Below are 25074 nucleotides of genomic sequence, written 5' to 3'. Positions count from 1 at the left end.
CATCGGAAGACGAGCACAAAAGCCATCTCGCATCCCCAACGCTCAAAACCAGCACAGAGCATTCGACCCGCACCGATATGTGGCGTGATACGCAGGACACACAAACACGGCGCAGCTGACCCACACAAGGCCAAATGCGCACAATGCGACGCAGAAACACACACAACATACACAGCATACACATGCTTACATAGCATATTTGTCACAAGTTAGACTGAATAATAAAAAAGGCAAAGAAAGAATGAAAGCCCAACTATAGGCAGGATCAGTTCCTGTTGTCTGACATCCAGAAGAGGAATAGGTGAAGTGGCAGCATTTGCTTCATTTCTGCTCTTTTATCAAGTGTTTTGTCGAGATTTAAAGCTGTAGTTTTTAAGTTTTACAGAACATGATTTTTTACATGTGTTAAAATTATTCATTATTATTTCGTGACAGCATAATGAGACAGATAATCTGTGAAAAAATTGAGTTCCTTTGCCTTTTTCTGGTGCTCCAAGTACCAACTGTAGAAATCCAATGTTCAGTCAGAAACAACCAGTCAGAGCTAGGAGGAGGCTTACAGCTCTGCCAATCACCCTCGTGAATGCGCCACTCACACTCTCGCCCTTTCTTTTTGCAATGCTACAGCAACATAGCCTGCAATGAATGCTAAGGCTAGTTAGCATGGTTATAAATAATGGCAGATGAACTGTTTTCTCCTGAAACAGTGAGTGTTTTATTCTTCCATTAGAACATTGAGCAGCGTGTACACAAACACTATTGACAGTTCTAAGACACTCCTGGCTCTAGTTGGTTGCTTTTGACTGTTAGCGATGCATTTTTGCAAAACCACAAGATGAAGTGAAGGAGCTTGATCTTTTTTTTTTTTTTCAATTATCTATCTCATATCATATAATCACAACACGGTGTCAGTTTTAGCAAATATGGAGAAAACGTGTTGCAAAGGTTGCATATTGCAGCTTTAGCTGTTTAAAAGTTTCATTTTCAGTTAGTGTCAAAGCTAAATAGCTTATGAAAGAAGCCCTAGCTAGCAAACTGCGCTCACCCCCACAGACACACACAGATGTTCAGGACGTATTGACACACAACTACTTTTCATTTATTTTTCCACAATTTTGCTAATAATAAGGGGTTAAGAAAAGTCAAATAATTCTAATCAAACTTTTTTTTTTAAATACAAAGAAAAATCCTCAAGGTATGCATGATGTGGACATTTGCTGCTTGCAGAAAAGCTCTGCCTGCTTTTTTCTTTCTTTTTAAAGTTAGTGGGTGTGTTCCGGTGTGTACTTCCTCAGCCAGCTGACATTAGATTTTCATCAAACTGTTGCCGTGTCTGCAGCAAAACATATTCAGCGTCGTAATTTACAATCACATGCTTAACATTCTGCGGATCATTTTTGGTGTAAGCTGCACTGACTATAGCTGATCCACACTGCAGCCCTTCTAGACGGCAGAGTTTTTGTTAAGCAGAGCTTAAACCTCAAGAGTCGCAATTAAAAATGTTGGCTGTGGATGGAGAGGACTTTACAGTGCAAATTGTGCTGTGGTAGTCGGTTTCAACACATTTAAATGTTGGTGTTACAATTCAGCTCAGCTCTGAATTATTGGGGTGAATAATGATGAGAAGCAGATGGTAAAACCTGACTGGATTTAACCTCGTTTATTGAGATTGCTGAAGAGATTAAATAAATGGCGACGAACATGGCCACTTTGCTGCAATCTGGAAAAAGGAGCATTAACTCAATAATAGCAAATAGACTCTTAACTACTGGTTAGAGAAACGGGACTAAACCTGAACTGAGGTAAATTCCTGATGTAGTTTACAGGTATCTACTTATTTGAACTCCTAGTAAAAGGTTCCTATCACAAGTTTAAAAAAAAGGTTAGCTAAACATAAATAATACCTGGTTATGTCAGAACATTGAGTGCAGAACAACAATATTGTAAGTTACTGTTAAATTGTAGACTTGTGCATAACTCTGTGTGGGTATAATTACAGTACATTTAGTACTCAATGCAAATCCATTTTGATTTTGCCTTGGGAATAATTGATTACTAATAATAATATTCTAGTCTGATCATATAAAAGTGTACCCTCATAAATTGTATGATCAAAATGTAATTAATTTCACTGGTGGCAAAAACAACAACAAAAACATTCATAATGGTGACCTATTTAAACTACTACTTCACATAAAGTCACAATCATTCATACTATTAATGACCTGCAGAAATTTTTCAAAAGTAATTAGATAAATATTTAATTTATTAAAAGAGCTTGTTTACATTAAATATCATTCTGTACAATCATGGCCAACACTAATGACTTTCCAGTGAGACAGAGTTCTTTTGCAAAAGCATCCTGTTGAGAATACATAATTCTGTATTTTTCCTTCTATCTCTTTTAGCTAGTTGCAAAGCTAAAGCTAAAGAAAATGACATGTTGGGGAAATGCCCTCAAAGCTAAGGGTTAAAGGGTATGAACCACTAGGGAACGCCCTCTTTAGGTGGCAGCTTAGATAGAGGCTAACAGAAGTAATGGAAAACTTTTGTTTGATGCCATTTTGTCTGTTAGCTCCTAAAGGTAGCATGAGAAATGGACCGGCTGTATTTTGGTATTAATAAATGAATTCATGAATTCAACTCACTGACTCTTCTTCAACTTCATACATCAAAAACTTAGCATGGGGAACGGAATAAATTCTCCACAATCCTTAAAGTACTGGGTGCTGGACGTGGAGGCCACACAACGGTAGCTGTTTTCATGGTAGGTTGTAACCCTATATGGGTTTTCAGAGCCAAATTTATCTATTTTCATAAACTTCTGTCAGAAAATGGAACTTTGCCATTTTGATCACAGCACTTGTATTGCTGGTCTACAAGCCCCATTTACCGTCTCACTCAGGACTACTGCATTTATACTTTTCACAATGATTGTTATTGCAATAATTTTGAGGTGAGTCAACTTTAACAAAAGTTAAAAGATGTTTGTGTTTTGAACACTAACTCTTTCTTAATTCCACCGATAAGAAAGGCCTTAACGCTTAATTCATCATAGCAACCTTTTAATTAAAATGGCATTAAGCCACCACTCCTGCTAGACTGGATGCAATCCAGAAAACAAAATTAGTAGTATAACTAAGCCTGCTGAGGAAATGGAAGTTCTCATTTTGATGATTGACGTCGCCTCAAAAGAAATATGGATAAGAGAAAAAACACTTCAGACTGCTTTTACTGACTCCAGAGTAATTAAGCTGGAATCTCAATGGAGTGTGTAAACACCGCATTGCATAAATATCGAGAAGATGATGAAATTGTGAAACATAAATCTGTGACTAAAGTAGACTGTATTTACTTAAGACGGAGTGAACCAACAACTATTTCCCTTATTTTTTAGAAGTGATGGATAAATGCTTTTTTTAGTTATCTTTTTGCTGTAAATCTGAGGATCAGCTTTGTTTTAGGTGTTATCGTAAATGACACTCTTGTCCTCAACAACTTGAAAAAACCCAGTTCCTATCATAATAGCAGTTTGAACACAGCCATTATAAATCACCTCCTGGTGTAAATTATACACCTGTTTCCACTTCATATCTCCTCTATCTGGTATTTACCTTCTTCTCACTGTTTTCTTGTTCCTGTTTTGTTGATTTTTCCATTTATCATCTTCCCTGTCTGAGTGCCTCCTGACCTTTATCAGCCCAAAACAAATCCAAAGCACAGATTCAGGCACACACTGTATACACAAATACACCATAGCAGATGGAAAAAGGATAAATCTGGCTAATTGTAAAGGTTATCAGCCCACACAGATTATGGGTTGACATTACTATGGTTTGCTGTTATATATATACTGCTCAAAAAATAAAGGGAACACTTAAACACTTAAGTGAACACTTAAGTCTTCCCTTTATTTTTTTGAGCAGTATATTTATAAATCAACAAAAAGAAAAAAAAGAGTAAAATTGCGCCTATTGCTCACACGTGTCAGCTTTGACTTGTCAAATGGAAGCATGTAATCTATGATATTTGTTGGAGCTTATGCTTTTGTCTTTGCATATTTTCTTTGGAACGTAGCACGGCGGAATTTGACGTATTGTGGAAGTCCTTGACAATCACTTGTCAAAGCGGGCCTTGTTACATGACTTTAGCCTTACTTATTTAAAAGCTTTTTATAAAAAAAAAAAAAAACACTTTAGAGCAGCCACTTAATTTCCATTAAATATTGAAAAATTGGTTTCTAGTGTACCTCCTATAAAAAATAAAAAAAAATTTTGGAGTCCATGTTCTCAAAAAGAGAGAGAAAAAGAGCATGGACACAAATTTACAATGTGCTGCTCTGATCGCTGAAAAAACGTATTCTTCACATTTTTATTTTAGAAACCTACTAATGAAAATGTACTGATGCATATTTCCCTCGCAGCGGGGGAATTGGTGTTAGATTTCTTATGCTAGCTTGGGTCTTGATTAAACTAAGCTCTTGGAATACTAATCATGTTCACAACAGCCTCATCACAAAACCGCACAGCTGACGGCGTTTTCTCTGGGTTGCAAACAAATCCACACACATTACCTGTGTGCTTGAACTGTGTAATCTAAAAAATTTTTTAAAGAAATTTCAAACATTATTCATACGACTTTTCAATTTACTTTAACACTGGGTGGTTTTAGACATTTGTTAAACCCAATTAACTCGATTGCTCTTGCTCAAAATCTAAAAGAAGTAAAAGCTAATCCATCACATTAATTGGAGTGGATGTAAGATGCAATTGTACCTGACGGGTCTCCAGTATAGATCTACTTAATGCCTTAAAGCAATTCTCAGCCAGTTTAAAATGAAGAAGAGGCATGTCTCCATTTACTTAGAAATATATAGTTACTATATAAAAGTAGCAAGAAAATGGTTAATGAAACAGTGACTTTAAGTTAAAACAAAAAACAAAAAAAACAACAGATAAAACGGCAAATACAGATCCAAATGGTGACATGCTTATGAATATTATGTGGAATATATTTTAGGCTATTCTAAAGGGGCAGTATTACTTTTAGGCCTGTCACAATAAACAAATCAATTAATCGCATGACAAAGTAAAATAAACACAATCATTTTCATTTGCTTGATTTATCGTTTTTCTTTTTTTCCCCTCTTTTTCCCTCTTTTTACCAAAAACTGAATTATCAAAGTCTTCTGTCTGGTGTTTTGGTCCCAACTATCCCTTTTCTTGAAAGATTTTTTTTTAAAATTTTATTTGTTGTTTCTGGTAATTTATTTTGGATATTCCAAATGTCTTCCAGTTTAAATGTTCATTACATTGACCTTTGAGAATGCTGAAAAAACGTATTCTTCACATTTTTATTTTAGAAACCTACTAATGAAAATGTACTGATGCATATTTCCCTCGCAGCGGGGGGATTGGTGTTAGATTTCTTATGCTAGCTTGGGTCTTTATAAAACTGTATTTGTTGTTCTTGCATTTTCATGCCATTCAGGTGTTGCTTGAAAATGTTCTGAAAACAAGATCATTTATCGCTATAAGTTCTGGGACAATTTATTGTCCAGCAAAATGTGTTATCGTGGCAGACCTAATTACTTTGTCGGAGTAGATTTGTTGGTAAATAAAAATATTAGCTGAAACCAAAATCTTCCATAATTTTCACCTCAGTAGTACAAGTTAACTTTAAAACTGCTTTGTGAGTTTGTTTTTAAAAGCTCTTTTTGGGTTAATTGATTTATGTTTTAGGTGTTACTCTGCTCTTATCTTCATGCCACCTGAACGTTTGTCTTTCGAACTTCACACAGCCACACGTCCCTCAAGTGAGCAAATTTGTCCCTCAAGTGAGCAAATTTGTTCCAAACAACAAACTTTATCAGAGTTATCTGGTGCTTACGTAGATACACCGGGACATGCACACTCTGTGCTCGGCACACTAATGAATAAAACTCCTGCATTCTAATCCATCAGATTAATTGGAAGTGCCCGGCCATGGATTGAGGAATTTTTCATCCCAAAAGCAGCAGGTCTGCTTCCAGCCTCTCTGAATTTTTTCTGTCATGCTTTTGTTTGCGCTGAGAGAACTATACACGGAGATCCGTATTCCAGTAATGTTTCTTTTCTTGATATACGAGTCTCGCTTTCTGTGACGTAATGGGAATTTTAAAAGTGCGGCCAATGGTGAGGCACAGATAATGACGGTTATGTTGGTTTAAAATATTGCCAGAAAGTGGGAGATTCCAGTGAGTTTTGTGTCGTCTTTCACGTTACCTGTACATTTTAGAAATTAAATTAGGACCATCAATATGTGAAGGGGGTTCCTAAAAACACACACAGTACTTTTTCAATTGGAGCCTGCCAGTTTTAAATTACTTACACAATCTCACTATTTTCTTTATTTTATTTATCACTGCTAGAAATAACTTTAAAGGAAAAATAACTAATTCTGACTATTAGGGATGCAAGTTAGCGAGAGTTATTTTATCTTATTGATCAACTAATGAATTGATGACACAGTTTCATTAAAAACCCTGGTTTTCTGTATCAACATGGCTGATACAAGCGGTGCCCTCTGTTGTATGGCGACCAAACTACATCACTGAAGAAAGATCAGAGCTTAACATTATAAATAAATTGGAACTAACTTTAATCTAATAAACCATTAGTTGTAAGTTATTTATTCATTTGTATCGCTAGTTAATATTGTACCTTTTTTTTTTTAGAATTGAAGAAATAACCTCCAGTTTCATCTGCCCTTGTTGCATTGATCAGGAATAGAAGGATTTAACTCTTATAATTGAAGCTTGATCAGAAAAGCCTTCGCCATATGGCTAAAAAACAAACTTTTCCTACTCCATCTCGAAAGACAGCCACTTTACCACTATCTGAGCTGCTATAGCAGAGCACCAAGGTTTTGTTGGAACAGAAAGGATTTTTTTTTTTCTTTTTGTGCTTTTTCTCTGTCTGCTTTCAAATGCAAACGTTCTTTATGTCTCTCCACTGAAGCAGGACAGCATGCCTGCCTCCTTTGTGGTCTCCCATTCAACTCTTCATCCTTAAACTCTGTGGCAGTCAAGTGGAAAGCCAGGCTCTGTGTGCCGTAAACTCAGATACTAATAATTTTATGTTTGCTTGATTTCTTTTAAGACCTCTGTTTTGTCTCCCGTGGTCTTTCACAATGATTTTTCCCCATCGCTTGCTGACAGATGTTTGTTGAGTTGGGCCTCAGACTTTTAACCAGAAGTGCTCAGTTGTGCAGCAACAGTCCAAAAGATTGCACTGCTTGTAACTGTGAGTCATAAATGGTCACTATTTTGGGCAGTTCTTGCAAAGTTAGCAGTCCTGTTCTTAGGGAACCTTTTAGCACCAGCTGCTGCTGGTCTATATATTTAATGACTCTTGCTTTTATTAGCAATATCCCAGTCGTTCTGTCACAGTTGCAGCAAAAAAAGAAATAAAATACACAGTTTGCCACGGCACTTTATTCTCTTGTTTTTCTTCTATTAGCATCTGTCACAGAGCCTGGAGAGGAAGCTACCAGTTGATTTTTATAAAGTGAGATCAGACAAGTGAATCTCAACAGACACAGACTCATTTATTAAGTTTGAATGTTATTAAAACCCTCATTTATTTTAGGAACTTTTTCACTAAGTGAAGCACATTATATGGATTAATTGCACACAGAAAAATGTTTGAAAGCCATAATTTCTGTTAATTATGATTATCTTCTTACAGATAATGATATGACATTTAAGACTGGAATGTTGCATCAAGACCAATAAAAAAACTATTTAAAAGCAGAAATGTGTTTAATACCTACCTTATCGGGTAATTTCAAAAGGTACTTTTAAAGATAACAAGCAAGTCTAATTATTGTAGGGCTGGACAATAAATCTATAACAATATAGTGATAGATATGTGATTAATATCAATGGATAATACATCTGACAGAATATTCAATCATTTCACTGAACTTCGATCAAGAACCGCACTGCATTCTGGGTTATGTAGGCAAAGGACAGACTTTAGTCCCTCAACCTCTCATGACCAGTTAAGCTAGGTTGGTGGCATCCACTCACTCACTCACTCACTCACTCACTCACTCACTCACTCACTCACTCTTTGGTAACTGGTAACCTAGCAACAGCCTGTTCATGTTTGACCACTGTGCCTCATAACTTCTTAAAAATAAACAGCCTGGAGTGAAAACTGGATAAAACAGGAAAGGTTGCGTCACTACCTTGGCAGTATTTCAAATATTTAAAACAATAAACTAATCAAAAATGATCCATATCGACTGATATGAAACGCCTATCTCATGATATGTTTTTCAGCCATGTTGTCCAGCCCTGATTTATTGGATACGACTGTATTTTGAGTCTCTTCAACTATTTTTTTTTTCTACAGGGTTTGCATGTTGCAAGGCTTAAAATGCTCTATTTAAAAATATATCAGCTGCGAATCTTGCACAGCAAGTTTCTACTACAAACTGAACAGTGAATGATTTGATTCTGTGATCAACTAAGACTCACTGCTGGTTCAGGTTGACCTTACTGCTCCATGAAGGATGATTCGTCATCTCATAGCACATGATGCACACATTTATTCATGGACAGACGTACGCACATTTTCGACGAACATCTCTCAAGCCGTCTGGGTTTATAGAAAATTATCTCAAAGCAAGGAGACATTTCCTTGACACTCCATTCTGGTTTCCTGCTTTCAGAGTAATAAAGTAAATATATTATGAAGTCAGAGCTTGAATGCCATTTGGCTGCAACTGAGTGTAGATTATCTAACATAAAGCAATGTTATCGTACTCGAAGAATAAAGGGATATCATTTATCTCTGCAGACTGCAGAAGTTTCTTTACCTGAATAGTACGCGTTAAGATTCATTTTTCCATGTAATTTTTTTCTTATAAGATCAAACTTCCTCAACAGAGTTTCAGTGTTTCGGGGGATTTAAACCAAAATAAAAAAAGTTTTTGGTTTTTGAATGGAAGGGCTGTGAATAAAAAAAAAAAGAAGCTCTGTTTGATACTTGTAATTTCCTACAGCACATTTATTTTACAAATTTCTCCATGTAGCCGAACACATTGCCATCTGAAAATAACACTGCCAAGCCTAAAGTCTGCCTCTCTCTTTCTTGTTCTTTCCCACAGAGTTACATCCACGGCAGCAGCCAGGCTCAGTTTGTGGCCGAATCTCACATCATCCTGCTCCTGAGTATCCTTTGGTTGGCTAGTTTGTCATTCATGGTCTCCAAAATGCTAATCGCAGAGCAGCTTTAAGATCCCTGATACATCTGCGGCTTATTTTGGCAATACTTCTCCTTTATTCACCAACACATGTCGCAAAGCAAGTTCCCTCCTATATTTGTACGCCTTTCAAACTTTGGATTGCGCAATATCAAAGCATCGCCTTCTGTGTCCATTCTGTAAAATAACGACACCAACTTGCCTTGACAATTAGACAAATTGCTCATCTTTAATATTTCCTCCTTTAGGGGATTTGTTCCAAAGTCTTGTGAAAAGTTCGGTGGATGTTTGTGGACTGGATTGGCAGCATGTATTTTTTTTCTGTCTGCATTTTTCTACTTTCTGCCTGTGTGCCCATGTGTGCCTTTTCTTGTGCTTGCTTCTGTTTGTCAATAATGATACCATTCACTTCTAACCATTGTATTTATCCCAGTGAAAATAGCTGGGCCAAGGTTGGCCTTGCTGCAGAGAAATGTTTGTTTGTTCATCCTCAGTTTAGCCTTCCGGTCATATCTAGATAAAACACACACACACACTCACCTGTCCAAATGTTAACACATCAAATTTTGTTTGGTGGGCTGGTGGCGTTGAGACCTTTTTGAGTATTATCTGTTGCAAAATGATTTTATTTTTGTTATTAACAACATGCCCAGAAAAATCCTCCATTTAGTTTGGTTCTTCAAATGTAAATTGTTTCTTTAGTACAGTGGTTCTTAACCTTTTTTGAGGTACAGAACCCACCAGTTTCATATGCGCATTCACTGAACCCTTCTATAGTGATAAATAAAATATGACCTCCCACTCTCCCCAATTTGAAGACATAAGAATAAAGATAAGTCTAGTTGGGTCACCCCAAGATCACCAAGTCTTCTTAAAAGGTAGAGTCTCTGAGAACAGTTCTTCAAAATATAGTCAGTGTTTTCAGGAAAGTTGAGCTGACTGTCCAGGAACGACCCAAGGTATTTAAAATTTGCCACAGTTTCAACAGGTTGGCCATCGAGAGAAACTGGAACCACTTTAAGGTCTTGGTTAGATCATTTAATTAGCTCTACATTCTTGAGAATGAAAAATTAATAATAAATAATAAAGGCTTTGCGGTATTCTGATTTAGTAATGTAATTATATTAGTTATGTTACCACCTCCAGGCCACTAGAGGCAGTACCAACCCCGAAAAGATGCGACTAAGGAGCAGATTTAGAAGTACACCGAAAGCTACAGAATTTGGTCAAAACTGTGAGCTTTGCTGAAGTAAATAAAGACACAAGTTCAAATCCCTGCTGAGAGTAGAACTCCTTCAATCAGTGCTCCTCCGCAGCACTGATTGGCTAAGCCAGTGGTCCCCAACCCCCGGTCCGCGGACCAGTATCAGTCCATGAACCAATTGGTACCGGGCCGCGCAAGAAATAGTGAAATATTTCCGTTTTATGTATTATTTGAGTCTGGAGGATCTTTTATTTTGAAAATCCTTTAACCGGATTCTCTCGGTTACTTGCGCGCCAACACTGAGGCCACAAGCAGCAAAATGAGTAAGAAACAGATCAGATGTCTTTGGAAAGTTTCTTTGCAAAGGGGAAAAGGCCCAGAGAAGAGACAGGAGAATGGATTTATCCCGGACCGGTAGGTGACTCCCACATTACAAGCCACTCTGCGTAACGTGGTGACCGGCTGCTAATGAGACGATGATGCTTCAAGCTGCTTCGCCACGTAGAAACCAAGCAGGCTGTGGATATAAGCAACACTTCGGGTGTCATCGTCTCTCATAACTCCCAGATAGGACCGTCTCGTTGCAGAGAAACAAGCTCAGGGCTCCCGTTAGTCATTATCGTGAGTTAAAATTTTCACGAAAGYAAAATGTTCGTTTTTGTGKCGCATCTGTATCTTATTTTGAAGGGATATGTAAACGTTACCATAGCGACCAGAGTCGGAGCGTTTGGGCAGTGGTCGAGAGGAGATGAGTAGAGCTTTTTAGTCTTAAGTCTGGTTTAGACGGAAAGATTTAAGAACTATCGGCCGATTCTCCAAACCTCTGTGACCTCAGAGCTAATAAAAGTCCAACAGGTTCGATCGGTTCGTGTGTCCAAGGCAGGACCAACACACCACACGAACATCCCGATTCCAGAGGATAATCCAGTAAAACCCCCAACATAGCATATGGGAATTTAGAATAACCAAACACTGATGACGATGTAGAAGCAATAGTGATAGTTTGTAGACTCATTTTAAGAGATAAAAGATGTAACGGTGGATAAAAGACGACGGGAGCAGCCGCTCTATTTGCTGCAGTATGATTTGGAGGTGACTATTTTTTCATAGTTAATATTTTTAACTGAATAAACATATAATAATGACCTTTAGATATAATAATAAACATTTCCATATATCATCTCCGAAATCCACCGGACTCTCGGTTGCTCGATATGCCAGCTATTTGGGATTCCCCTCCGTTCTTACGTCTGATTGGCTACCTGTTGCATTCAACAGGTTGTATTCTCGTTCCAAGTCAGGAAAAAACCCACAGGCTGCGATACAAGGGCCAAGACAACCCAAATTGGGTGTATTCAGGCTTTAGTGGGAACACCAACAGGCAGAAACCTTATCTCTTCCCCCCCGAGCCGCAGCAAAATTTCTAAGTCTTGACCGGTCCGCGGTAATAAAAAGGTTGGGGACCACTGGGCTAAGCAATGTAACGTGATCCTCTGCAGCAAGTGATGGCAAGCGACTTCACACAAGTGTGCCTTTACCTCCACAGCAGAGGCTCCGCCGAACCCCTGAGGCCGACTCATCGAACCCCTGGGGTTCGATAGAACCCAGGTTAAGAATCACTGCTTTAGTGTAAAAAGGAACATCTGTAACAATCAGTATCTGCATTTTCATTAACCTTAAAATTGCGCAAATTGGAATTGCAAAAATGAATTTGCTTAATGGAAACCCAGCAATATCGAAAGAACTTATAGTTTTCACTAGGATGAGGTGTTTTTTTTTTTGTTTTTTTTTTTACTATATCAAAATTATTATTTTACTGGATGTGGTAGAAGGATGACGACGCAGCCTGGTTTCCAGCTTCGTTTCTTATTTTATGGAAACACAATAAATTTGAATTTGTGTTTAGTTTTTTTGTTTTTGACATTATCAGAATATCAAAAAATATTTTGCACTCCTTTTGTAATAGAAACAGCCACGGAGTTGGAAAATACATCCAGAATCCCTTTTCACTACGTTTAGTTCTTGCTTCTATTACTTGAGTGTTTTCAACTAAATAGTTGCCAGCTGGCTTGTCCACCAGTTTCCAGACTGGTAAAGATTGTGTTACTTGGACAACTGTGTTATTGAACCAACAAAGACCAAATCACAACTTTCTAGATTTGGCAAGAAGACTTATTTTTGGAGGAGAGAAATGCTACTCACAGGAATGTTATGTCACAACGCAGAAGCCAAGCAAAACAAATGCTTTTAGCTGCCCTGGAATCTGAGACAAATTCTTCTACTTGCCTCGCACATGTGATATAACAGCAGCTGAAAAGTAGTTCAGGCGCTTAAGTATATTCTTTAAATTGTTGTGAGCTTGACAGAAACATACACTTGCTCTTATTACTGCTAGAGTCATTGATGTGACATGAATTTTGTTTCTGAAATCCTAGGCAGGTAGGCATTTGCAGCCTCACTGCAGAACCTTAATCTGGGTGTCACGGCACTCACCCTGCATCGATCTGTCGTTTCTTTAGCCGGATCAAAATGGTGTGTTGGCTCCTACTCAGTTTTTTTTTTCCAGGCAGAAATCTCAGTTTTAGCACCAATTTTAACAGTAGATAGAAACTATAACTAGTTATGCTGTGTTTACTTGTTACAGCACAAATTTTAAAATGAGCAAAATGGGTTTTAAAAATGCAAGAAAATAGATTGGCGTAGATTGTATTGCTAATTTTGTCTTTCTGAAATGTAGTTTTCTGATACACATCTTATCCCTTTCACAGTTTGTTCCTATTTTTAGTATAAAAAAATAAAAATTTTGTAGATTAATTATTTTAGTGAGGTTTGTTGCATAATTAAACAATGTGCACCATAATCTGCAGAAATAATCTGCACAAATTCCTTTTAAAGCACTTTTTCAAAATGACTTCATGATATGCTGGTCCATTTACTGTGTCCACACTGTGTGGATTAGTTTGAAGGATTTTATGTATATTTATTAGCTGAGCTGAACCAGTATTTCTAAATGTTCCTTCTGGGTCATTTTGCTTTTCCAGCTCCATCTTGCTTCGTATGTGTCTTGTTTCCTTGACAACATTTTCCCAGATGCTGCGATCACCATGGGAATGGTTCTGCTTAACGAAGCCGCCACCTCTAAGGGAGATGTTGGCAAGAGAAGGAGTAAGTGTTTCTTTCTCTCTTTTTTTCTCAACATAGTTAGTATAAGGGCTTAGTCTAAACTTAAAGCTCTGGATGTTTGCATTTTATTATTTTAAAACCAATAAGCAAAAATAAGATAAACTATTAAGTTATCAAGACACTATGTGTACCATCAACTTAAACCGTGTTGAGTTGGAGAAATAACCCAGCAGTCCCTCATGATCACAACCAGAAAGTCCATTTTCATTTGTATGACACATTGCCGACGTATATCTTGGGTCAAAATGGCTTTTATCCACTTTTTTACTTTTTGCTGTTTCCATTGAAAGTGGGGTGGATTTCATCATCTAGAGAAAAGGTGGTGCATCCTGTCTGTTTTACTGGAATAGTTTTTTCTTTACCATTAAAGGTTCCATTAATTTTTCCATTTAAGCATGAAAATGGTCCCAACAATTTCTAATGTGGCCAAGCTTCACTGTACTCATTTCCACTGTAAAATCCTCCTGTTTGCAGATTTCCTTTTGTGTTGGTTTTAGTGGGCTTATCTAAAGTATTTGAAAGTGCAGCTTGACATAGAGGATGCAAGGCTACTTGAGACCCTATTGGGTGATGTTTGCAAAGCAGCCAATCCAGTAGCCCCAAACACTTACAGCCAAATTGATTGGCTGATCCCCAAAAGCACGATAAGTAAGACCGCTGATATTAGCTTCTGCAATAGACTATTTCACCTGTGTGTATTTGGTGTGTGAACAATTTAAAATGGACATCTATAAGAATTTTAAGACAAGTATTCACAAAATTTAGATGTTCACAGGCAGCTGTGGTACCCAACACTCAAATACCTGGATTTCACTGTATAGCATTGAGCATATAGCATCCCGGCCGTAATAGTTTCAATAAAATTACAGAAACATTTAATAAATATGAATGAAATTGAAAAATATATATTTATTTCAGTAACTCAGTTCACAAAGTGAAATAATTAGTTGCAGGCCAAAGTTTTAAAGTCTTTATTTCTGTTAATCTTGAAGACTACAGCTACTGGGAAAAACAAAATTTTACATTAGAATATTTTCTTAGACCAAAAGAAAAATGAACATTTTAGCTTTAAAAAGTGGGCTTAATAAAAGGTTTGGTTACCGTTTTAAACTGTACTTCTACTCCATCGGAACACATATTCCAATTTATTAAATAGGACTGCATCTTGGAAACATTCATACCATCAAATATCTCCACTCGGCCTTCTTTTTACACAACTGTGTGTTTGTCAGGAAAAGAGGACGAATCTTCTTGGGTGTTCCTGGTCAGCTTTATGCTGTGCGACTGGCGATCCCGTTGTGTTTTTTTAGACAACTCTAATGTGAGTGAAAACACTTTTTGATGAATCAGTGTGTTCAGCCACTTTTAAGAACCCTGTCAGCGCTTTTCGGCCACTTAAAAAAAAAAAAAAAATGCTTTGTGGACACGTGCCCTAAAGGTAAGATTACCTAAGAGTTCTTGTTGAGACGTTAAAACTGGGAAATTAAAATGAACTGCTTCAAGCATTTTCCTTTTTCTGCAGTATGAGGCTGAACTCGCACAGACTATAGATGCATGTTGGGTACAACTTTCCCCTAGAATTTGTAGTGGACAAATGATTCTTAGTGGTATTGATCTTCAGCCTTTATTTAACACAGCTAAGATTATCTTGGTTGAGTTTTTTTTTTTTAAAGCTGAAAAAAGTGCCATTTAATATTTGTTAAATATCTACTAACGCTTGTTACTTAAAGATATGCTCTGAAATTGAATATGTTTATTATAAATACATGTTGGTGTAATCAGTAGAGTCCCTGGAATACAGTTCACATACTGCTGAGTGCTGCTATGCAGAGTTACCTGCTGTTACTTGCTCTTATAGTTCATATGGGAGACAGAATGTGTAAGTGGAGTTGCTCAGATGCAGACTGTTCTTAAAGGAACATGTGGAACAATGGTGGAGCCTAAATGGCAAAGAGGTCATTGAAAAGAAAATGACCCCAGAAAAGATCCCAACATGAGCTACAGTTCAGAATCCCAGGTTAAAAGTTGATATATATATATCACCTCCTGAATAAAATGTTGATTCTTGTCAGATGAGATGAAATAAATTCAGTAGTATCGATAAAGCCAACGTTGCTGCCACTGCTTTATTTGCTGATATATTTGAAGGCAGGCACAACTCAATACATAAATCTCCCAAAAAAATTAACTGAATTCACCAGTTCAGTCGCTCTTAGCCCCTCAGTATATCATGATGTTGGTTTTTAGGCCGTATGGTCCAGCCCCAGTGTAAGCCAAAATCATCAGAACTAAGAGAAAAGCACACTTTAAATAAATCATCCTATGTTTAGTGAAACTAGAGATTAATGAGAACAAAAACAGCAGTATAGCATTAGTTCTGAAACTTTTACTGGTGTAGACACTCAACCTTTATTTCACCACCTTGTAAAAGTCGTCTCCAGCTGCAAATTTCAGCAGTTTGAGTCAAAATAAAAATAATAATAATAAAAAATAAAAAAAGAAATGAAGATGCGCATCTTATCTATTTAGCGTTTCCCTGCTTTTTATAGTTGCTGCACTCCAGTTAATGAAAATCCTAAAGCCTCTCCTTGGTCGTCTTTGATCTTCAAGTTGTTGTTTTTTTTTCACCGCTTTGAGGTGCGTTTGGCCTCATTATCCTGCTGCAGCATGAACACTTCTCCAAAAAAGATGGCAAGCAGACGGCGCGCCGCGTCTCTGAAGACGCGAGTGACACCTCGCCTGTACCGGGCTAAAGATTCTCTGCAGGTGTTTGACTCCAGAATCACAAAATAGACCCAGACACGAACATTTCCACTTCCTCTTTTATATCCCGAGTTCCCTTTGATGCGCTGAATCATTGATGTTTCACGCCGTGCGTTCTCTGAGGTCTGTAAAAACGACACAGAGCTTTTGAGACGTTTAAAGGTAGGCTTCAAGTATTGTGGAGAAACGGTTTTGCAAAATTTTTGTTAGCCGTACCAGATACGCAAGCGTACACGTGTAGTTACACATCGTGTTATCTTTTCTACAGAAGAATCCAAATAAAAGAAACTTTGCTCTGTAAGGGGAAAGATCTCAGTTTAAGTCCAAAATAGATTTAATAACAAATATGTGCTGCTAGATGATCATCAGGTTTCGATATTTACTGTTGTTCATACCTTACAGATTTTTTTTTTTATGAAAGATTAAACTGATATCACACTGTTAATTTACCAAATGTAAATATTTCTATTTATGCAAAGAAATTGTTCTTTGACAAAGGTTAAAATATTAGATCAAGTCATTTTATTGGACTATAATGAAATTAACTTTGTAGCTTTTATTAGCCAGTTGTGTTTATTACATTTGCAAATGAACAGAAAATGTATTGATCATTCTACGGTCTGAGTCAGAGATGACAGATGTCAGCAAAAAAGGTAGATTAGAAATAAGTATATAAAGGTGGAGATAAGCAAAAAATTTTATCCAACTATATTCATGCTTAAGATTTCAAGAAACGAATTAAACTTTATGCAGTTGCATGAGTTTTACTCATCAATCTCTACTACCACCACCACTGCAGGCAAGATATTATTTTTCCCCCCCAAACTCGGAATGTCTACCTTGCAGGCTTGAGATATTTTTCTCAGTAGTTTTAAACTTTAAACTCTCCTTTCTCCTTTACCATTTGCAAGTATTTTTAGTAATTGGACATTTGGGCTTTAAAGAACCTCAGCAGCTCATTTGTAACCTTGAAGGACTGGAATGTCGTGCATTTCATTGATATTGATGTCAATCTGACTTATACTGTTACTATGACATCCTCCTTTTTTCAAAAAGATTCACTATACATCTCAGCTTTAATGTTATGAGAAGAAAATGCTTCGCTTTTTTTTTTTCCAGCCACATCGAAATCAAAACGTGCGTATTAAAACAGCGCATGCCGTCAACAAGTTCTCTTAGGGTAATTTGGCATTGCAGTCGCTTCCCATTTGTCTCCTAATGAGACATGCTTCACCTAATATAATTATGGAATCTCCTAATGTTTTTAATGGCCCCGCATGTTATGATTCAGATTGAGCCAAGTCATACAGTCAAAAGAGGGATTATGTTCTTTGTCACTGAAGGAAATTATTCAGTCTATACGGCTCGTCACTTCGCCAAGGGTCTTAAATAACCTGACATTTTTTAAATGCGTCACATGTGCGCATTTCGGAGCGTTGCGCTCAGATACGTGCTCAGTTTTATTGTCTGCGACTCGCAAAGGGGAACCTGCAACTTGGCACTGTTCAAGAAAGTATCGCCGCATATAAACACAGCGGCAGAACCCCTAATGTAGCAGCTCAGTGGACAATTTGAGAAAAAAAAAAGTTTTTAATTAAATCAATTTTTAATAATATTGATGGAGTCGCAGTCTCGCACAAATGTATTTTATTATTGTTGCCATGCAAACCACGAGAGCTTTACGTTTGTTGAGGTTGACACTAAAACACTACTTTGGTTTTTCAGACATCTTTTGTCCTGACACTAAAATGACACACTTGACACACACGCTCACACTCGCAGTGTGAACACATCTCACCGTTTGGTCTTCAAGAGAGGCACTCATCCTAATCCCTGATTAGCTGTATCTGTTGGCGGTGACAGTTAAATTCAACACGGTGCTTCTTGAGGATTAACCGCGGCACCAGGGTATGAGCATGTATTCACAATATCATATATGCGTATCTATATTTCACAGCCTGTACAACGTGACCTGTGACCAGGACTTCAGCTGAGGAGTTTTTAGAAGCTTTTGAAAAGGTTATGATCGGGAATTTTTAAAAGGGTCGTAACTTTGATAGAGCAGTGTTTTAATCTGAATCTGATGAGCTGAAATCGAAGTTTAAGCAGTGTTAGGCATGTTTATGTAAACTGACCTGAATATGATTTTGTGCGTGCGTGCGTGCGTGCGTGCGTGCGTGCGTGCGTGCGTGCGTGCGTGCGTGCGTGCGTGCGTGTGAATTAGTGTTGCATAGCTGTGTAGTTTTTTTTTGTTTTTGTTTTTGGCAACTCTGACAAAAATGAGTGGAAACTTTACTATTGGATAGGAAGCTTAATCCAAGACTATTTGTTTTTCGAGCTAAATAAAAGCAGGGTTTCCTCTAGGATTAATATTTTTAAATTGGTGGGTCATTTTCTCAGGCTTGAACTAAAAATGAATTCAGTGTAGCATTCCTCATTCCTTTTTTCTTTTTTTTTTGCCTTTTCCCTTCCTCTACTTCAGACTGCCTCAGGTTTATTTCCCTCCTCAGAGCAGCGCAGCGCACAGCAGCGAGCTTTACAGCTAGACAGGCAGGAGCCAGCAGTGTTGGTTTTAAAAATAAAGTAAATTTTTGCATTTCATATTCATATATTTAACTGTATAACTTGATTATATTTAATATAAATGTACAAATATAGACTCTATACAAAAAAACACTTCATTCTGAAGATGTGGTGGCTTCAAAAGGGTGCTTGTTTTTCTCCACCAAGCACTTCAAATATGTGCCCATATAAAATGGAAAATCTCAGATTTTACAGAAGCAAAAAAAAAGAGAGAAAATTTCAGAATTTCTTCGCCTGCAAGTCAAACTGAGTTTTACTGAACGGATCGGATTTGCATTGCTAACTGTGTTACCATCCGTAAATCAATAAAAACACCAACTGTTTCCAGACATTTCATTTTAATATGATTATCAATGTTAATTAGTTCAGCTGTTGGTGTGCGGCGTCATTCAGGTGTCTGTCGGACTGTGTGGTCGGGTAAATTAAGATGTTTGTTTACGTGAGGAGACGCCGTCGGCGTTTCCACGTCGGAGCCCTGCGAGCGGCCTCGATTTGAACAGAGATCAAAGCGTCGCATCAGCGCTTGTTGTCACTGATGCAAGTGAAATGATTAAAACTGACGCCTTCAGCCTGAAATCAAGCACCCAGATTAATGCACTGCAGTTTCCAAAAGTCACAGGTTTTTGTTTTGTAATTACCACGCTCGACTTTAGAGCGTCTGCAACTTCTGCACAGCGCTGAGCAAATTGAAAGCTTGAAAATGTGGATAATTGAAACAGAAATTTTGAGGTTTGTGCTTCAGCTTTTAGGATGAATGTTAAGTATTTTTACTGTTCATAAGTAAATAAAAAAACAAGGTCGTTAGAGTAACATATATTTGATATCTTTAAACATATTCACTGTTGAGAGTTTCTCTGAAAGTTGGTTTAGCTTGTCGGAGTGGTGGGTAGCTGCAAAGTGCTGCTTGTTCTCAGAGACAAACTCTACAAACTCACTGAGTTCAGTTTTTCATAAAGTATTTCAGTTTTTAGCCATATATTTAAAAAAGCCATTACTTTTGAAAGCTGAGTACAGTCTGTTCTCTCCAGCTAGAAACATTTCCATACCTCCAGATCTTTAGAAAGTGTTTTGTTACAGTCTGAATCCAGCCGCTTGAAAACGTTGTGGATTTTTTATTTTTTTATCTTTGTAGGATCAGTCTCTGTGTAACCTGTACGAGACCTAAGAAGGTACAGAAAATGAATGGTTAGACAGAGCTTATTCACATGACATTCTCAACTTCCCTTGATTATGCCAGAATATATATTTTTTTCACATCACTTTGTTTCTATTGATACTGTGGCCTAGATCTACAGCCGGTTTCATACCAATATATTCAGAGTCTTTTGTCTCCGACCAAAAGCAACCTTGGAGAAATATTATACAGAGTCTGAAATGGACTGCCTCTGTTGTAAACTGATACTCACAGGAGTTCGGAATCGCCCACAAATATTTGAAATCCTAAAAAAAAAAAGGCTTATAAGTGCCTATTCCAATTGTTCAAACACCAAATATACCTTCAGATGCAGCAGAAACAGTCTTGGCATGATATACATCTAGAGTCATATCTCCTGGAAAGGTTGCTTTGCAAAAGAAAACCAGCATCAAGTAACACTGCGACTCTTCCAGCTTCGCAAGCTGCATTTTTAGTGGAATAGTTTAAATACTCTCAACAGCAGAAATCCATAAATAGGGAGATTTTACACAAATAATTTGGAAACGCACAAAAACCGCAGAGATGAGTCCGTGAACACTGAACCTAGAGTAGGCGAGAGTCCGCTGTTTTTTTTTCTTGAATTAATCACAAAGCGGCAACCAAAACCACGAGTAAAAGGTGATTAAAATCATTTTGGTGAAATTGGATTTGTAAGTTTAGTATTAGGCTGAGCACTTAAACATCAGAAAAGTGCAATCTAAATTGGTAAGAGGGACTTTTCCCAAAACCTGCACATGCTGCATCTTCTGTTATTTTGAATTTAACTAGTCTACTTGAATGTAATCGTACAGACTTTTACTTTCGGACTCCATAATCACATTCCCTTCCATGGGATTTATCATGTATTTTTCTGACATTCTGTTTTCCCTCTGCGTAGTCATCTGCCTGGTTGGCCTCGGGCTGGTGGTGTTTTTCTTCAGCTTCCTGCTCTCCGTCTTCAGGTCCAAGTACCACGGATACCCCTACAGGTAACTATAGGAACAAATTCCTTCACTCCAGCTCTGTACAAACAAACCCTACACTCAGATTTAAATGCAAAGCTGAATAATTTGAATCCCAAAACGACTGCAGTGTTTCAATAAAAATCAGCAGATTTCGCCGCATCAGTTTTTAAGTGCGTTCATCACGTTTTCACCTTTTATTCTTCTTCAGTCGACTCATTTCGCAGTCATCGGCCAATAGATGTTTTCCAAAGGCGGAAAATGTTGGAAATGTGTGGACAGTCATTTTTTGTGGCTTAGTGAGCCAGAACAGCAGCAATTTGGTCTCACCTTTAGCTAAAGGTCACAGCCACATAAAAAAAAAAAAAAAAAGATTTAATGTGTGACAGAAAATACTCTACAGGTCTGCAGAGTCTGTCTTCAATTCATCGCCACTTGAGCAGGATATTACAGTGCTGCACCCAGGGCTCCCAAATGCTGAAACTAACTTGTAGAGTTGAGTGAGTTTCAGGAGGCCAAGTGCTCTCCAACAGAGCTCAGTGATTATTTTTCCAGAGGCTTCAATCTTGTTTTTTAGTTGTTTTATATATCATTATTTGTCCTGCTACATTTTGTTGTGAATCTCTGCAGCCGTGTGATTTCCTTTCCAATGAAAATCCACAACAAGTACTACTGACTACCTGGGGAGTAACTTACACCGTAGTGTTGGCAGCACAGGGGACTGGTGGAGATCATTTTTAGTTTTTTTAGAAAGAGCTTGAGATGGAAGATGGAACTGCTTTTGTATCGCTGGGCGATACGACAATAACGACAAATATCGCAGTAGAGTCGTGATCGATGTAAATAGAAAATGGAAAGTCGATCATTTCACCGAACTCCCATCCGGAAACGCACAGCATTCTGGGGGATGTAGGCTCAGGAAAAATGTTAGACGCCAAGCTAAGAAATGTTGATGGCGTCAACTAACTCGTTCGCTCTTTGGTTGCCTAGCAACACTCTGTATAGTAACTTGCGCAGTTTCATGTCTTGAGTATGTGGGAGCAGTTTCATGTTTCACCACCAGTCCCTGAAGCCACTCAAAAATGTTTAGAAGGAGTAAAAGAGGAGGAAAGGTCTCATCACTACTTTGGCAGTATTTTAGATACAAAAAAAAAAGTCAATAATTATATCGATTGATATGAAATGCCGACATCGTGATGCCGTATCAACCAGCCCTAACATATCAATACGTTTTGCCTGTCTCTGTTGTAGACGCTACGTCATCCGTTTTTACAAAAGTAAAAATGTTAAAAGTGCTGAAACTGCAGCAGAAACTAGAAGACTGTCAAACTCGATGATTTACTCAGTTTCTCGACTTCAACATCGACTCGAAACTTCCCTCATTTATTTGTGAGATCAGAGGAGGATGAGGAGGATATGAAGCATGCGACCCTTTTTTTTTTTCTTTTTCTGCCGTTTTCCAGTCCTGAGATTAGATGCTGCACTTTAGCGCTGCTTATATTAAGCAGTGCCATTTCAAATGGATGTTATTTATGTTTGATTGCTACTTCCTTTGTATGATTGAAGCGCATGCTTTGAATTCTGAACGGCCTCGAAATATTCAGTGGCGAGTATGCTACTTCTCATTTCCCTCAATAAATGCCAGAGTATTTTCAGACATTTGAGCAAATTTTCCTGATTACTTGCTTTCACAAACAGTTTTAGGGGGAAAAAATCATTTCAGTGTTTGTGTGTGTTTTTTCCTTTCTAACAGTTACTTTTTTTTCCAGCTTTCTTATCAAGTAAAATGCAGACTGAGGAAGAGGAGAAGGAGGTCAGAGGATGATGAAGAGGCGGTACAGGTTGAAGAGGAGTGAAGAACATATTTGGAAAACTAAACGCGCGTTGTGGGATTTTTCTTTTGTTGCTTCTGCTGTCCTGGAATCACGATGTTAAAAAAGATAATTTTTTTTGTAATGATGGAAATGAAGTTGTTTTCATGTCTGTATCTTCACAACATTATCATTGGATTAACTTGAGAATGTTAATCCAATTCTATTTTTTTTTACATCTATCAGTCAATCAGCTAATGCTCTTTTTACATTTTCAATTAAGCAACTAAAACATATTAGTAACTGTGTCATATTTAAAACTTTCACCTTTGAGGTTTTTTAGGCAGGGAAGTTTCTCAATTAATGGAAATGTATAAATAGGTTACATTTTTTTATTATTCTTACAATTTTTCCTGTATTGATGCATTAGAAAACTTAGGATGTTTGATCTTGGATGTATTAAAATCTTTTATTACTGCCTCTAACGTATGTGTCACTTCATCAGTGAACTATGTTACGATAAAAGCGCAACAAGAATAAAAATATGGCGCATATTTCATGTGTTCTGTAATAAGCTTTACATTTTCTGAACATTTTTTTACTCGTCCGAACTGATTTGATCCAGTCGCTGTTCTTTCTGTAATCTTTTCTTACAATAAGTTGATTTTTTTTTTTTTTTGACAGGGAATGATTACTTCTAAAATCCTTCAGCTCAAAAGAATAAATAATTAAGTTGAAGCTCGTAAAGCTCATTTCTGAACTTTACGTTTTTTTGAGTCTTAATCAAAAATCCTGGTCTGTGTGTTTTTCCCTCCCGGGTTCGTTGACACTAAATCAGACGTGCAGAAAATAGCTCTGCAGAGTCTGCCGAAGACCGAACCGAGTGTTAACATTTCTTTCCGAGGCGCAGGTCACTTACAGAATCCATGCATTTCTAATTCTCTTCCTTGTGAACTGCCCTCTGAAACACTGAGTGGGCCGAGCCGCTGCAGTCGTTTACGTAAGCTGCTCTGTGTGGGCAGACGAAGGAATGGGTCCACGGAACGAGTAGTTTGACAAATGGAGTAAAAATATTCTCTTGCATTCTTTTCTATTTTTACTCTAAATCTGTGGAAGGCTGAACAATTGTTTGTGTGCATGCTGGTCTGAGATTACGTGCAGAAAAGGACAATCCTGGCCCACAATGACTGGTTTCCAAAATCATATATATATATATATATATATGATTTTATTTTTCTATTTGCAAGAATGATGGCACTGTTCCAGTAATACCTTCCCTTCCTCCTTTGTTTACGCTGGAAATAGGTTTCTGATTTAGAGTATGAAAATATCTGTGTGCTTTTTCACATCCGGTTACAGTCCAGGTCAAAAGTGTTCATGTACTTGTCACCGGCATGAATTTTTTATTTTTTTTATTTCATGAATTACTTAAACCGTTAAGTCATCCACCAATTTCTGGATAAATGTCGCTCAACGAGCAGAAGAGAAAGTTAACTTAAACAGTTGGGTATGTTTACTGAAGCATAAATAAAATAAAAAATACATTGCAGTAGCAGTATATTTGAATTAAACTGAAGACCAGTGCTGATCATCTGCAGTGAGGATGCATTTCCCATCTGTTGTCCCTCAGCTGTCGGCCTTTTCGGTCAGTGAAGGACGGAGGAACAAATGTCACGTTCAATGGGGGGCAGCGGTATTTGCAAATGGGGAAAAAAATCAATGGAGATATTTGAGAGAGGACAGTTGTAGAGTAAAATATGCATCACTTAAAATAATCCACCCCCAACAATTTGCTCGCCTGCTCAAATTAGATTAATATTTAAAGATGTGCTCTACTTTCCAAACAAACAAATGACCCCACATCTTCTGTCTGGACTGTTAACTGAATCCTTTTTGCTCTTTTTCAGTTTTAATCTGCATCATTTTACACATTTTTTTCCCTCCCTCTTAGCGTTGCCATAGACCTATTGGGAAATCCTTCATCGGTCTCTGTTCTGTGGAATTTTTCTTCCACTCACATCCACTACATTTCATTTCTCTCCCATTTCAGAAGCAGAYCATCTGATCCCTGCATCTTTTCGTGAAGCTTGTCTGCGTTGTTACTCTGACAAGTTGTGATCCTTGTTAAATCTGTTTAGCTTT

The 25074-nt window shown here is 37.5% G+C and overlaps 1 protein-coding gene across 1 annotated transcript in view; it reads left to right on the top strand.

Moving 5' to 3' along the window:
• tusc3 (tumor suppressor candidate 3) overlaps positions 1–23486 on the top strand; it is a 62019-nt gene extending 38533 nt beyond the window's left edge. Inside the window, exons 7-10 of the mRNA XM_008417549.2 lie at positions 9157–9220; positions 13547–13621; positions 21058–21148; positions 22891–23486. Of these exons, the coding sequence (XP_008415771.1) occupies positions 9157–9220; positions 13547–13621; positions 21058–21148; positions 22891–22906 (246 nt within the window). The 3' untranslated portion in view covers positions 22907–23486. The remainder of the gene's footprint in view (positions 1–9156; positions 9221–13546; positions 13622–21057; positions 21149–22890) is intronic.
• Positions 23487–25074: the final 1588 nt, after the last annotated feature.

This window comes from Poecilia reticulata, linkage group LG1, assembly GCF_000633615.1.
Source record: "Poecilia reticulata strain Guanapo linkage group LG1, Guppy_female_1.0+MT, whole genome shotgun sequence".
In the NCBI taxonomy this organism is placed as follows: domain Eukaryota; kingdom Metazoa; phylum Chordata; class Actinopteri; order Cyprinodontiformes; family Poeciliidae; genus Poecilia; species Poecilia reticulata.
Note: the sequence above shows the minus strand (reverse complement) of the source record. Positions and strands in the feature narration are given on the sequence as shown.